The sequence below is a fragment of the Lacerta agilis genome, chromosome 7, assembly GCF_009819535.1.
Source record: "Lacerta agilis isolate rLacAgi1 chromosome 7, rLacAgi1.pri, whole genome shotgun sequence".
In the NCBI taxonomy this organism is placed as follows: domain Eukaryota; kingdom Metazoa; phylum Chordata; class Lepidosauria; order Squamata; family Lacertidae; genus Lacerta; species Lacerta agilis.
Genome location: NC_046318.1, coordinates 43,950,678 through 43,963,859, shown reverse-complemented (window position 1 = coordinate 43,963,859; position 13,182 = coordinate 43,950,678). Strand labels below are relative to the sequence as shown.

The window sequence follows — 13,182 nt, the reverse complement described above, 5'->3', positions numbered from 1 at the left end:
GGACCTAACTGTCAGGGTTCCCTTTACCTTTACCTTAAAACAATAACATTATAGCATATGTATCCATGTTTGTTAACTGATGTGGTTAAACAGTTTAAAAAACAAAACTTAGACTGTGTTTTAGCACACATGAAAAACTTAAAACAAATCCTTATTTCCTGATGAATAGCCCTTGGACTATTATGTAACTTAAATAGAAAACTATCTTTAGAAAGATTTTTCCTCCAAAAGCATTCTATTTTTAAAAATCCACTTTAAATTTTTTAAAAATCCATTTTTTTTAAAAAAAATCCAGTTTAAATTAAAAAAAAAGGTTTTTATTTTTTAAAAAAAATCATTGATTTTTATCCACCCTGCTAGTGACACCACTTTAAATGTTTTAGTTCAGGCAAGTCACCCAGACACAAAGATGCTGACATCTTTCAAACTCAGATGATGATCACATGGTCTGGATCAGTTCATCTGGTAAGAGGCTGTCCTTGAGTTATTGTGGTCCTGAGCCATTTAAGGCTATATGGGTCAAAACCAGAGATTTGGATTGGGCCCGGAAATTAATTGGCAGCCAGTACAGCTGGACCAGGATCGGTGTAATATGCTCAAACCGTCTTGCCCCATTGAACAACCTGACCTCTGAATTCTGCACCAGCTGAAGTTTCTGAACCATCTTCAGAGGCAGCCCTATGTATAGCATGTTGCAGTAATCTAACCTAGAGGTTACTGGAGCATAGACAACAGACGTTTGGCTATCCCTGTCCAGATAGGGGCGTAGCTGGGCCAGCAGCCAAAGCTTATGGAAGGCACTCCATGCCACTGAGGCCACCTGAGCCTCAAGCCACAGGAAAGGATCCAGGAACACTCCCAAACTATGAACCTGCTCCTTCAGAGGAAGTGTAACCCCATCAAGAGCAGGCAATCTCCCACCCATCCAGTCTAGGGAACCACCCACTAACAGTGCCTCAATCTTACCTGGATTGAGCTTCAGTTTGTTGGCTCTCACCCAGTCCATTCCCAAGGCAAGACACTGGTCCAGCACATCCATAATTGATTTTTAGATGATGTGCTCTCTGTGATTGGGCACCGTTCCAATGATTTGGGCATTAGTTTCATTGAGCTATTTTCCTCTGAAGTCAGAGGAGGAACACAACCTTACTAAGAAATTGGTCCCATTGAATGAATGCCACAACAATCACAGGAAAATTTGGATTGACACTCTGAAGCATTGGCATGCAGGATGTCCTGCATCCCAGTCTTTTTTCTTTTCTTTTTTTAAAGCAGGGGACCATCCTGTGCGTATATATAGTAGGGAGCGGCAAGGTTGTGTTTGAAGTGGTCCACCAGCCATGGGAGAAATCACCTTATCTCAGCTGTACTGTTTGGAGAGGCTTAAGCTTTGTGTGCCTCTCTGTGTTCATCCTCCACGATCAGAGGCAACATGACTGAAGTGAATACCAGTTGCTGGGAGTCACAAGTGGGTAGAATGCTGTTGGGCCCGCATCCTGCTTCAGGCTTCCTACAGGCATCTGGCTGGCTACTGTGAAGATACTGGACTACAAGGGACATTGACCTGATCAAGCAAGCGCGCTCAATCTCTGTGTGTGTGTGTGTGATGTGTGTGTGTGATGTGCATCCACATGCAAATGGATGTGGTTTGTATGTTTGGTGCATGTTTGGAGATGACTTTTGCATGCAGTTTTTGAAGGGTTGGTCAACCCTGAATATGGTTCTTGTACCAATTTACTGCTCTCCCCTCCCCAGATATATATATATATATAACACATACTTATATAACATACTTATGATCATCAGAGGCTGATACAGCAGACTAGCATTCTCTTCTTACTTCTGTAAAATCTCTGGAATGCCTTGATTGATTTCAAATTCTGCCCTTTGTTTTGCTTCTTATATGATGCCTGCCCCCACCCTTTCCGATTCTTGCCTTAATTCTGTTCAGGGATTTGCTGTATGGATGCGGTACACTGTGCCAAAACTGCCTGTCCATTTTCTGGGGTGAGCAAAATATAACTCCATATATTTCTTGCCTTCAGAGAAGCTTCACCTGCTTTCACCTGTAGTCACTGTAGTTTATTTATAGCATTGCATTGGTCTGGCAGGATGAATTAAGCTGGTTCAGTTGCTTAGACAAAAATAGTTGCTTTTGAGATACTCTTGCATTATTACAGATAAACCACATTTACAGTTCACTGAAGCAAGAGAAACCCACGAAGGTCCTTGGGAGCATCTGTGCATTGTTTCAGATCTGATAGATATTTCATATTAAAAAGCATCTTAAATCAAATACAAAAAATCTGAATATTGGTGTGTGTTTCAGTGAATGCTATAAATCAGGCCGACACAAGCTATGGCCCGCCAATCCAAACACAGCTTACAAGCTATGCAATAGGCTCTGTAAATCTTCTGGTTTTGCTGCTTGCCTGGGTCTGCAAAAATAAGGAAGTTGTCAAGCATCTGGCAAGCCACAATATATGGCTGGTGGGCAGTTTCAGCTTGGTGGGTTGCAAGTTGCACTGGCTTGATATAAATCCCTATTGCCTGACTTGAGGAACTATCTCAAGGAACATTAAATAATCCCCTGAAACGTGTCTTGGCTCACTTGCTTTAGTCATCTGGAGCCATTTGATGTATACAAAGAAATGAAAGGAAAAGCCAACCCCCCCAAAGGTGGTTATAAATATCTGAAATGCAATTCCTCTTTAAACGTCCAGTACATTTCAAGCGCCCACAAGCTCTTCCTCGGGTAATTCTAAAAAGGCTACAAGGAGAGCTGGCTTCCTTTCTCTCTGCCATGAGTGGTGCTGACTGTTTACAAGCACCTTTGAGACTTCCCATATTGTGTAGCCAGCCATTGTTGTGCCCTTTGCTTTCCCAGAGTGTGTGCCGTCTGTTCTTTTGTTCTTTTGTTGTGTAATATAGTACACTGTTGTTGGTCTGGACTCTATAGTTGAAGGGTCCTGTGCTGTGTTAGAGCTGGAGGAGTTTTTTTTGGCTTCTTCCTGTTCTGTGAAATCTGCAAATAATTGCACTTGAAGCCTGGTGAAACATGATGGTATGTCATTTTCCAGCTCTACAATTCTATGATTCTACGTTTCTGTGATTTGGGGCTCAAACGGTGAGATTCCGCACCCCTCCCAAGTTACGGCAGCTATGATTGCTGATCGAGCCATAGCTAGGGGGAGGGGGGGTCTAGCTAGGGTTTCTGCCCTGGGTGAAGCCTCCAGAGGAGTGCCATTGAGGCTGCCAGCCTCTCAACACGGCTGTGAGAAAGATGAAAAAGTGAATGGCAGAACGAGTTCCACCCTTCCCCTTTCCCCATGAAGCTGAAGAAGGCTCATTTACAACATGATACAGGAAGAAAGAGAGTTGGAAAATCTGGAGAGGCTGCATGGCTCTCTCCAGTGCGGTGAATCAGAAGATAGGATCCCTGTGGGTTTGCTACTTTGTGAGAATGAAATTCTGGAGGAACGGAAGGAGGGGCGGGAAGTTGAGGAAGAGCATCAGTTGGACTACATGGTCCTTAGGATCCCTTTCAACTCTACAATTCTATGATCCCTTCAGAACTTTGAATGTGTTTAAATAGCTAACGTTGAGTCATTTTACAGACTGTACATGATCTACGCACAGAAAAGTAAGGGGTGTGTGAGCATTTTTCCTGCCAGAGGCAGTTTCCTGGCAAGCTCTGGTCAGCCCGGCTGCATTAGGATTGTAATGGAAGGGCACTTTCTACTTTAGACTTGCAAAAAAGCATTTCTTCACCTTACATGGAACCTTAAATGACTACAAAATTATCATTTCCTAAAATGAGTAATCAAAGAAAAATAAAATTGAAAGGAATCTTGTTGAAGCTTATTTGGGAGTAAATTTACATGTCAAAACTCATTGAAAAGGGTTTGCACAGAACCAAGGAGAGGGGTGGGTGGCAAAAAGCCACAAAGGGGGGCATTTTAAAAGGAAACCAGAGGGTATTGGCCGATCTTATGGAAATGCAGTCTTTTAATGATCCTGTGACCAAATAAATCAAATTCAAAACCTGACCTCAGATAGACAATTGCTGCATATGGAAGTTCTATTTTGACAAACAAGTTGCTTTTACTGGAAGGGATGCTCATTTTCCCTTTGGTCATACAGTCATAATACTTCTTAGGATTCCTTTGTATTCAAATGATATATTGCTTACCTTTTATGCCCTTTGCGAATAAATATGTTGAGGTGTGTGTTTATATGTATGTATGGGGATGGGGATGGGTGAAGCTAACTGACAAAAATGAGCAGAGGCACTTTATTGCTCTATTTCTGAGTTTTGGAATATTGGCAGGTAGGAAAGCGAGGGGCAGGGGAAATACTGGGTATCATAATCGTCCTACCTTCCTTTCTTGAAATATTATATAACAGAATATGAAAAAAGAAAAATACAGTTAATGTCCTTAGTATATATGGTACTTGGATGATTATTCACAACTTACAGAACAAATATTCATAAAGGATTTTACTAGGGAACACAATGCAGAGCAGTGGCAGCTCTGTGTCTTGTGTAATATCTAATTAGGCCCTGAAGATAAAGTAGCATTTCTCTTGTTTAGTAATTACAGTGGAAAGAAATGTTCTGGGGTTGCCACCATAACTGTGCCGTGGTATGCAATGTGATGCAGTTTTCAAGTGGCAAGGTTTTCTTTTTTTCTTTCATCTTCTAAAAAACCACTTTCTCAGACTAATGTGCTTCTGAAATGTTCTTTTGTTTGCAGTAGCAAATATACTCCTGTTGTAAAGAATTCAGCTGCAGGTCACCGTTTGGTACTGCAGAGTTCAGTGACCACATTTCGCTCCTGGCCATCCCAGCTGTGGCCCCTTCACACAAATCACTGGCAAGCTAACCCCATTCATTATTACTACTCCCACATGACTTGGCTCCTATTTAATGTAGAAATAAGAAGAAGAAGAAGAAGCTAATTAACAAAGTCTTCCAAACAAAACAGTATCATTTGGGGGGGGGAGTTGGTTTTTTTAAAAAAAACCAAAAACCAAAATCTTATTAAGGCAACCACCAGTTTCAGATAAATAGATTCAAGTGACTATAATACATGATTGATTAGTCTATGCACACATTATGGATCATGTTAAATGGTAGCTTAAACAAATAGATAATGCATGATAGATTGTGTGAAGCACAATCTACCTAGAGGTTTTCTTGTGCTGATCTCATTGAGGCTTGTGCAGGAGAACTTCCAGAATGCTTTGGCAGGAATAAATAGCACACATACCTACTTGGGGCAATCCCCTCCACCCCTGCAACTCCCTTACCAGGGATTGACGGGCAAGAGTGATAGGATTGGTGGGAGGCCTGATGTGTTGCCTCCTGTTGGTTTAAAGCGCTCTCCCAGTGTGCTTCTCTGGAACACCCTCCAAAGCATACAGTAGGAAAAAGTATTATTGGAACTGCAGGAGAGAATTCAGCTCTTTGCCTTTTCCTCAGTCCACATAGTTTGCTGCTCCAGAGGAGAAAAGAAGCCTGACAGAACCCCCCCCCCTCCACAATTCAAGCTTTCTGTTGCTTGGATCAGACCTGAAGCTTGGTTGACGTTCACCCAGAAGCCAGCTCTCTTTGAGCTTTGCAGCACTGCTACATTGAGTGAAACACAACTGCATGCCTTCTTATCCCACGAAACTGAGTGACCGGCATGGCCTTGTGCTTGCTCTCCTCTCAGCTTTACACCTACTGCCTGCGTGCCATCTTCCTCATGCACCATTTCCATGCTTCTGTAGCTTTTAGGATCTGAGGAGCAGTTCTTCTACAAAGACAGGTCTTTTACAACCTCCTAAGTCTGCTTTCCTGAATCCATATGGAAACAACTCTACATACCTCCGTGTCTGCATGTGATGTGTCGTGATTTCATTATGTTGAAACTAACCTTTATTTTAAATGGCATTTATGAACATCAAAAGGACATGACTTCCCTTCACATTATGTGCAAAATTCTAATCCTAGCAGGCTGCTTTTTTCTTTATGCAAGTTTGCATTTCCTTATGGAAGTTTAACTCATCATAGCTGCTATTTTCCTCCAGGGCTGCTGACAGGGGGAGGGGGTTACAGGAGGTACACATGTACCAGGCTATGACCCAGCAGGGACTCCTGCCTCTTGGTTTTCTTTTTTCTTTTACAAAACAAATCAATCAAATATACCTGAAGAAAGTTAGAAAGCAGAGGCAGCTTTGAGGGTGCAGCAATTAGCAGTCAGGGCTCTCTTTACCTTTACCTTTGCTAAGGATGCTTAATCACCATTGCTGAGCAATTAAAGAAAGGTGTGTCGACCACCCTCAACTGGTATTTGGGAGGAACTTCTCCCAGACCAGTATAAAAGAGTAGGAAAGACTGGTTCCTGTGATATGCAGGATGGAGGAAGATACTGAGGTATGTATGTTTAAGTGCTTTCCTCCATGTCCCCAATATTTTCTTCACCGCCAAATGGGCTGCCTTTACAGAGTAAAACATAATTTGCTGATTTTGATATGTTTTTCTCAAAAACAATTTCCTTGAAATAAATGAGGCTTCCTTCCTACTAGAAAAAAGTGCTGTTGTAAGCTTCCCACCCTGCTTTTTATATTTTCCACCCAGTCACTACTGTTCTGCTTGTCATCATTGGGCTGTTATTTATTAATATACAATCACAATAAACAAAAATGTGAAATGGATCTGCAAACACTTTGCAGCTGCAGCAAGGTTACTGTTCATCTAGGGAGTGTACCATAGTAACACAGTAGTAGTTCTGTTTGTTTATCAGAGTTGGCAAAATGTTTTGTGCGTGAGTTTTGCTGAGAGCTGTGAAACTGCACATACGGTATTTGTTGCCGCTTGTTGTATATTTGTATCTTGATTTTTCTCCTGGGAGCTCAAGGCTGTGTACCCTGTCTTTCCCTTCTCCCTACCCCATTTTTTATCTTAACCACAGCCCTGGAAGGTAGGCTAGGCCGAGAGTTGGTAGTTCAGACGCTAAATTTGTGAAACTGCACATACGTACCTGGGAGCACTTTTTTGCTTGTTTTTATTTATCAGGGTTGGCAAACTGTTTGTTTGTTTTGGTATTTTGCTGTGAATAGGAGGACTATGAAATGTTGCGATTAAATCAAGGGGGCTGTTGTGAATGACATATTTGTAACTTGCTTTTGCATTCAGGAACTCTGTTGTGTACATTACCTACCGCCCTTTTATCTTAGCAGTAGGAGCCACCCTCTTCCTGTAACTGTAATTTATTTTTAAACCATACAGTGATGGGCAGCTAAGAAATCAAATAAATATAAGGACTAGCAGCCCTGTGGGGTAGGCTAGCCTAAGTTAATACATGTGCATAAGCAGCATTTATTGCTAATAGATTGTGGAGTGGGGGTGGATATGAGGCCACAATTCACTGACAGTTCACCAGCCCACAAAATCCCGTTGGGATCCCTGGTGTTTCTTTCCATAATGGAGAGAAATGCATCTGTATTTAGTCTGTTTGCCTTTTCCAACCTTGCTCCCAATCCCTTAACCTTTTGTGTTGTTTGGTGAGGTTTGGGGGTTTTGTTTTGTTTTTAATTATGAGCCTGAGGGTAGGGATGGTGTTATTACTGATTATTGTGAGTTGGTCTGAAGTACAGGCAACACCTGATTTGCATGGGGGTTGCATTCCAAGTCACTGTGCGCTCCTGCAGAGCACGCATATGCCTGCCTGTTATATCCAGCCTCCATTGCGCCCTCTTCCAGTTCCAAAAATGACCCACACGTGCAAGGTTGCATGTTCTTTGAATGCATGCAAAACGGGGGTTGCCTGTACTTTTTGAGCTGAAGAGCAGGTTAAAAATACTTTTAATAAATGTGTGACGCACATGATCCTGCACTACCATACATATAGGCTTGTGTAAATAGGAAGCATTTGCAGTGTTAGTCAGGAAGATACCTATTCTTGCAGAACACAAGCTTTATTCACTAGTTAATACACTATGTCTCTGTAGGATACATGTATGTCTCTGTAGTATAGTATGTCTCTGTAGTATAGTATGTCTCTGTAGTATATGTGCATTATGTCAAGATGATAGTGCTGAATTTCTAAGTATTTTAGATGTTTGACTATGTATATTTTTAAAGCTGATAAAAGAAGAGGCTGGCAGATTCGAGGGGAGGGGTTGCTTTTATATCACTGGCCAACTTCTGATTCAAAAGAGCCACTGGATTGTCACCCCAGAGTGTCCAAACCTGCAACTTTCCCAGGATGAAATTATCTCTCTGCTCTCTCAGCAAAGATGGCAATTGGCAGTGTGTGGGTTTTTTCCCCCACTTCTGAGGGTGAAATTGCCAAGGGGAGAATAAACATCTAATGCGCCTTCCGAAAGTTTTGCAATGAGTGTTAGCTTCTCCTTGCTATTAGGTAGATGATCTGGAACAATCCCAAGGGAATGTGCTGCTGAAGTTCCAAAAGAAATAATTGAGTACTTCTGTGCTTCGTAAGTGCAGACAAAAGAAAACAATCACTTTTGTCAAAACCTGGAAGAGTGAACTACCTTGGCACAAGTCAAGAACAATCAGGTATTCGCTCTCTGACCCCACCCCTGCAAAGGAAGACATATTGTTTCCTGGAGCTGTGTCAAAACTTGGGGATCAAATATCCTGAATAATTTTGTGTCCTACACAACCACTTTCTTCATTGGGGGGGGGATATTTGAAAGGACGTGAAAGTGTTTGTGGAAGAAGGATGTTTGACCCTGTTGCAACAAAGATGAAAGTTCCTCTTTTGCTGCACTGCGGCAGTAAAACAACCTCAGCGCACAAAATTGAGAAGCGTCAGTCAGGCTTGTTGAATATTGCAGTGCGCATTTGAATGCATATAGGAGCACACATCTCACTGTTGTTGATGGAATGCATGCTTAAGATGTGTCATTCCATATCTCTGGAATCTGGCATGGCTAGAGTGGGCCTGGGATTCAGAATGAGGACGGTATGACTTTGCACACCCTGACAATTCCTATAGTGCAGGGATGGGTAACTTGTGGCCCTCGAGAGGTTGTTGCACTACAGTTCCCATCATCTCTGATCATAGGCCATTCTGGCCTGGGTTGTGGATGCGCCCGGCATTTTCCCATATGTGGCATTGCCAAATGTATGAGGTTGAAAATTTGGCCTAATTCTATTATTTCCCAAAGTAACTTTTCAAAGGATGTTGGCATTGATCGATGTTATTTTATTACAAATTTACAAAATAGAAAACATCAGTGGATGGTCATCTTAAAATACACACACACACACACATACATATATATATCCATCCACATTAGAGAACACAGCAGTTAAGAGTGCCAACTGTGTTGTCATATTACATGCAGTAAGTTATGGTTGTTATCCTAATATTGCATGAGTTTGTGTACAGAGGCATGCTACTTTGTATATTATCCCTTTGAAAAGTGTAAGAAAAAGTGCAAAAGCATTATAAGAGCCCTGCTGAATCAGACCCAAGGCCCATGTAGCCCAGCTTTGGCCAGATGCCTATGGGAAGCCTGCAAGCAGGATATGAATGTAAAAATGCTGTAGGTGTGGCAGGTTGCAGCAGTAATGTGCCAGGGACTCCATAATGATTATGGGCAGGACTGGGAGAAGTATCATATATAGCCAGTTCTTAAATATTTTGTTGACATCTCGGGGAGCATGTTTAAGATATATTTATTTAATTATATGTATAGATATTTTTTTCTAAGTTATAGGGATGGCATACAATATCTGTTTGCAGGATATTTAGGTTTCAATCTGCATACATAATTGAGAGTATTGTACGTATAGTGATTCTTAAGAAGAGCTTTTTCATGTACATTTTGTTCTAATAGGAACAGCTGTGGTGCAGTTTGGTTAGGAACAGTCATGATGTTAATTTGTATAAATAAGTGTTAGTACAAATGTATAAACCAAGTTGATTTGAAGCCAATCACATGGTTTTGCGATTGCTTCTGTTGTGTTCTATTAGTTTTTCACACACAGGGATAGGGAGAGAATTTGTCTAGGACCATTGCAATGTTTTTCTGCATTCTTACAGATGGATTCAGTTCATATTTTGATATCATATTATTTGACATCAAATGTATTTAATATTTGTTGGAAGCCACCCAGAGTGGCTGGGGGGGGACCCAGTCAGATGGGTAGGGTACAAATAGTAAAATAATAAATCATAATCATAATCATATTTGCAGTGATTCAGAGTTATTCATTCCTGAAAATGAGTTATTTCATAAGTTTGTGTGTGTAGGAGCAGTGGAGAGAACCATTTCATACATGGTACACAGGAAACAATGGAAGAAATGGTTACAGCAATTGACTCAGATTCTAGCATCATGTGAAGCTATAGAAAGTGAAGGATTAACTTTCCATTGTTTTAATTCATTTTTATTCTGTAGTGTTCATAAGAATCCTGCTGTTTCTAGCTTCCAAAATATAAATGATGATGGCCCTTGACTATCAGGCTCCTCTTCCCGTGTTTTCTCTCTCTGTCTCTCACACACCCCTGCAATATGGGGATAATAATATTGACAGGAATGTTGTAAGAATTAATTTGAAACTTAAATGGAAAGCAAAACACCACAATACAAATTAGTAGTATATGAGTTTTGGTAACATTTGGGCATTAAGGATTTTAAGAAACTAGCATCAGTAGAAAAGGAAATTTTGAGGTCACAAACACACATCCGTATGCGAAAAGACTTTTTGATTGGTAGATACAGTATTTGGCTCTGTTGGTACTGAAAAAAAACTAAAAAATAGTGGCTCAAAACCTTTCTGCTTAAATTACTGAGTATTGAATTGATTTCTCCTAGAAGATTCAGGGAAGTGATGAAATTCATCAGAAACTGCATTCATTACATAATACCTGCATGAGAGCACTGGATCTGGTCAGGTATATTTGCATATTTACCTGAGGGTCAGTGCAACATGGGATTTGAGGTATTTTAAGTTGTGAAAACACATTTATACATATTTTTGTGTGTGTGTCTATTTGATCAAGATCAAGATTGCATCACTTTTAGTGTTTTTAAGCTGGACAAATAATTGTAGTACATACTTATGTGCACACATACTTTAGAATCATTGCAAGAAAGAGAAATAGGTTCAGCTAGGACAGTATTTTAAAGTGTCTCAAAAGTGCAGAGTGAATGTTGCATCCACATTAAAACACACACACACACACACACACACACCAGAACTCCCAGGATGCATGTGCACAGTGGGTTACAATGAAAGCATTGCAGAATTTCAAAGCGCTCAGAATTTTGGGAATGATAATCAAGGTGAGGTGCTGTTTGTGAATTTATGTAGTAGTGCCATTCCTAAAGTATGCATTTTCCTATTAACTTAACACCATGTATAAAATGTCAGATGCATTATTTCATATTTCGTTAAGTTCTCATCCTTCACAGGGAACAAAAGTCTCCGCTTTTGCAAATGATACGCGCCTTGCATATTGCGCTAGCATGAGAAGAGCATTTACATGTACTGCTTCAATGGGAAAACCTTTCTAGATCAGTCTTTGTACAAAATGTTGCTTACTAGTAATGGTAGAATCATTGATGAGATTGTCATTTCGTTGGCTACATGGCTCTCCCCTTTTCTTGGAACTCCTGAAGTGGTATGGAGGTGAAATCGAGAGAGGCAGATATCTTAAATGGAAGATTTATTGCTACGTCTCAGGAGAGTGTTGCTTTGGCGCTCTCTCTCTCTCTCTCTCCCTCCCTCCCTCCCTCCCTCCCTCCCCCCCCCCCCCCATTTGAAGGGTTTAGTGTTCTGCATAGAAAGGTGGCTCATAGTACATGTTCAATACAATTATTGGGATCTCTCACCAACTGTTCTTTTGCTATAAGCCAGAGACAGGGAACCTGTGGCTCTCTGGTTGTTGTTAGGCTGTAACTCCCATCTTCCCCAGTCAGCATTGTCAATGATGGCAGAAGTTTTAGTTCAACAACATCTGAAGAGCCACAGGTTCCCCACCCCTGCTGTGAAATAAGCCCAACAAATATCAGCCAGACATATTTGCCAGGGAAATGAGTGCTTTCTAGGAAGGATTTATAGTAAACTTGAATGTTGTGAGTTATGTTTTAAAGTTGTGTTGTTTATTAAAGGTAGAGAGTCCACTTTCATGTCCTATAGTGAGCAATCTTGGGTTAGATTTTATTATATAGGATATACTGTACTTCTCCACTTGTGTCTGACCTTCAGTATTTAAAGAGTCATTTTTCAGAACTAACACCTGCTGTTCAAGTTCTAGTAAGGAACCTGAGAAAGATGATACATTAGAACATGCCAGATTTCCTTTATGAAAATATTTTCTTCAAAGTCTTTTTGACACTATAATATTCTAAATTATAATAGATTTGGGGGGAATTATAAAGAAAATCATACAGAGCTGTATGAAACTCAGAGTAAACCCATTAAAATTAATGGAACTGATTAGTTGTGCCTATTAGTTTCAACGGGTCTACTCTGAGTAGGACTAGCATTGGATACAACCCACAGTATGTTTCATATAGGCCACAAAGTTACTATTTTTTATATTTCCAAACTCTTCATTTTATTTATAGCCATCTTCTAAGCATTTTATTTTTCTTCTCTCTTTCCTAGCATTATGTTAAAAGAACATACAGTCTTCCCACTCAAGGTGGTTGTGGGATGTGCAGACCTGTTTTTGTTGTTCTCCAGGTAGGGCTTCCAGCCTTTCCAAATCCTAAGAACATAGCATTCTTCAAATAACAATGATAGAAGTCACATCTTAACTCCCTCTCTTTGCTTACATTATTGCTTTGTTTTCTGTCCTTTGGACCTAAATTGTCTGGCCAAATATCCAAGAAGCTTGAATGCATTCTGCAACTGTGACCCTTAAACCTAGTTTCAATTATAAAATCTCTCATGTTGTTAAGTTTGAGCTACTGTTTTGAAGGAATGTAGTAGATTTAAGTCCCCACCACCACCACCACTTAAGTGTTATCTTATGTTAGGCATACTTTAGTATGATCAGTTACATTGTCCAGTATATGCAGTTGCCTCTTTTCGCTTTGAATGATCCAAATGGTTCAGGCAGACTTAGGCAGACATCACAAATATTGAAAAATTTCCAACCATTTTAGTGAAAGAATATTTTAAATGGTCGGATACAGATTAATCTTTTA

At 40.4% G+C, this 13,182-nt stretch overlaps 1 protein-coding gene across 5 annotated transcripts in view; it reads left to right on the top strand.

The window, feature by feature from the left end:
* Positions 1–13,182, top strand: part of KCTD1 (potassium channel tetramerization domain containing 1) — a 75,035-nt gene that overhangs the window by 39,729 nt on the left and 22,124 nt on the right. The window contains exon 1 of one of the 5 annotated variants that reach the window (XM_033155073.1): positions 6,341–6,421. The exons of the other annotated variants lie outside the window; for them this stretch is intronic. Coding sequence (XP_033010964.1) covers positions 6,404–6,421 — 18 coding nt within the window. The 5' untranslated portion in view covers positions 6,341–6,403. Of the gene's footprint in view, positions 1–6,340; positions 6,422–13,182 lie in introns of those variants that run through there. 5 annotated transcript variants of the gene reach the window in all.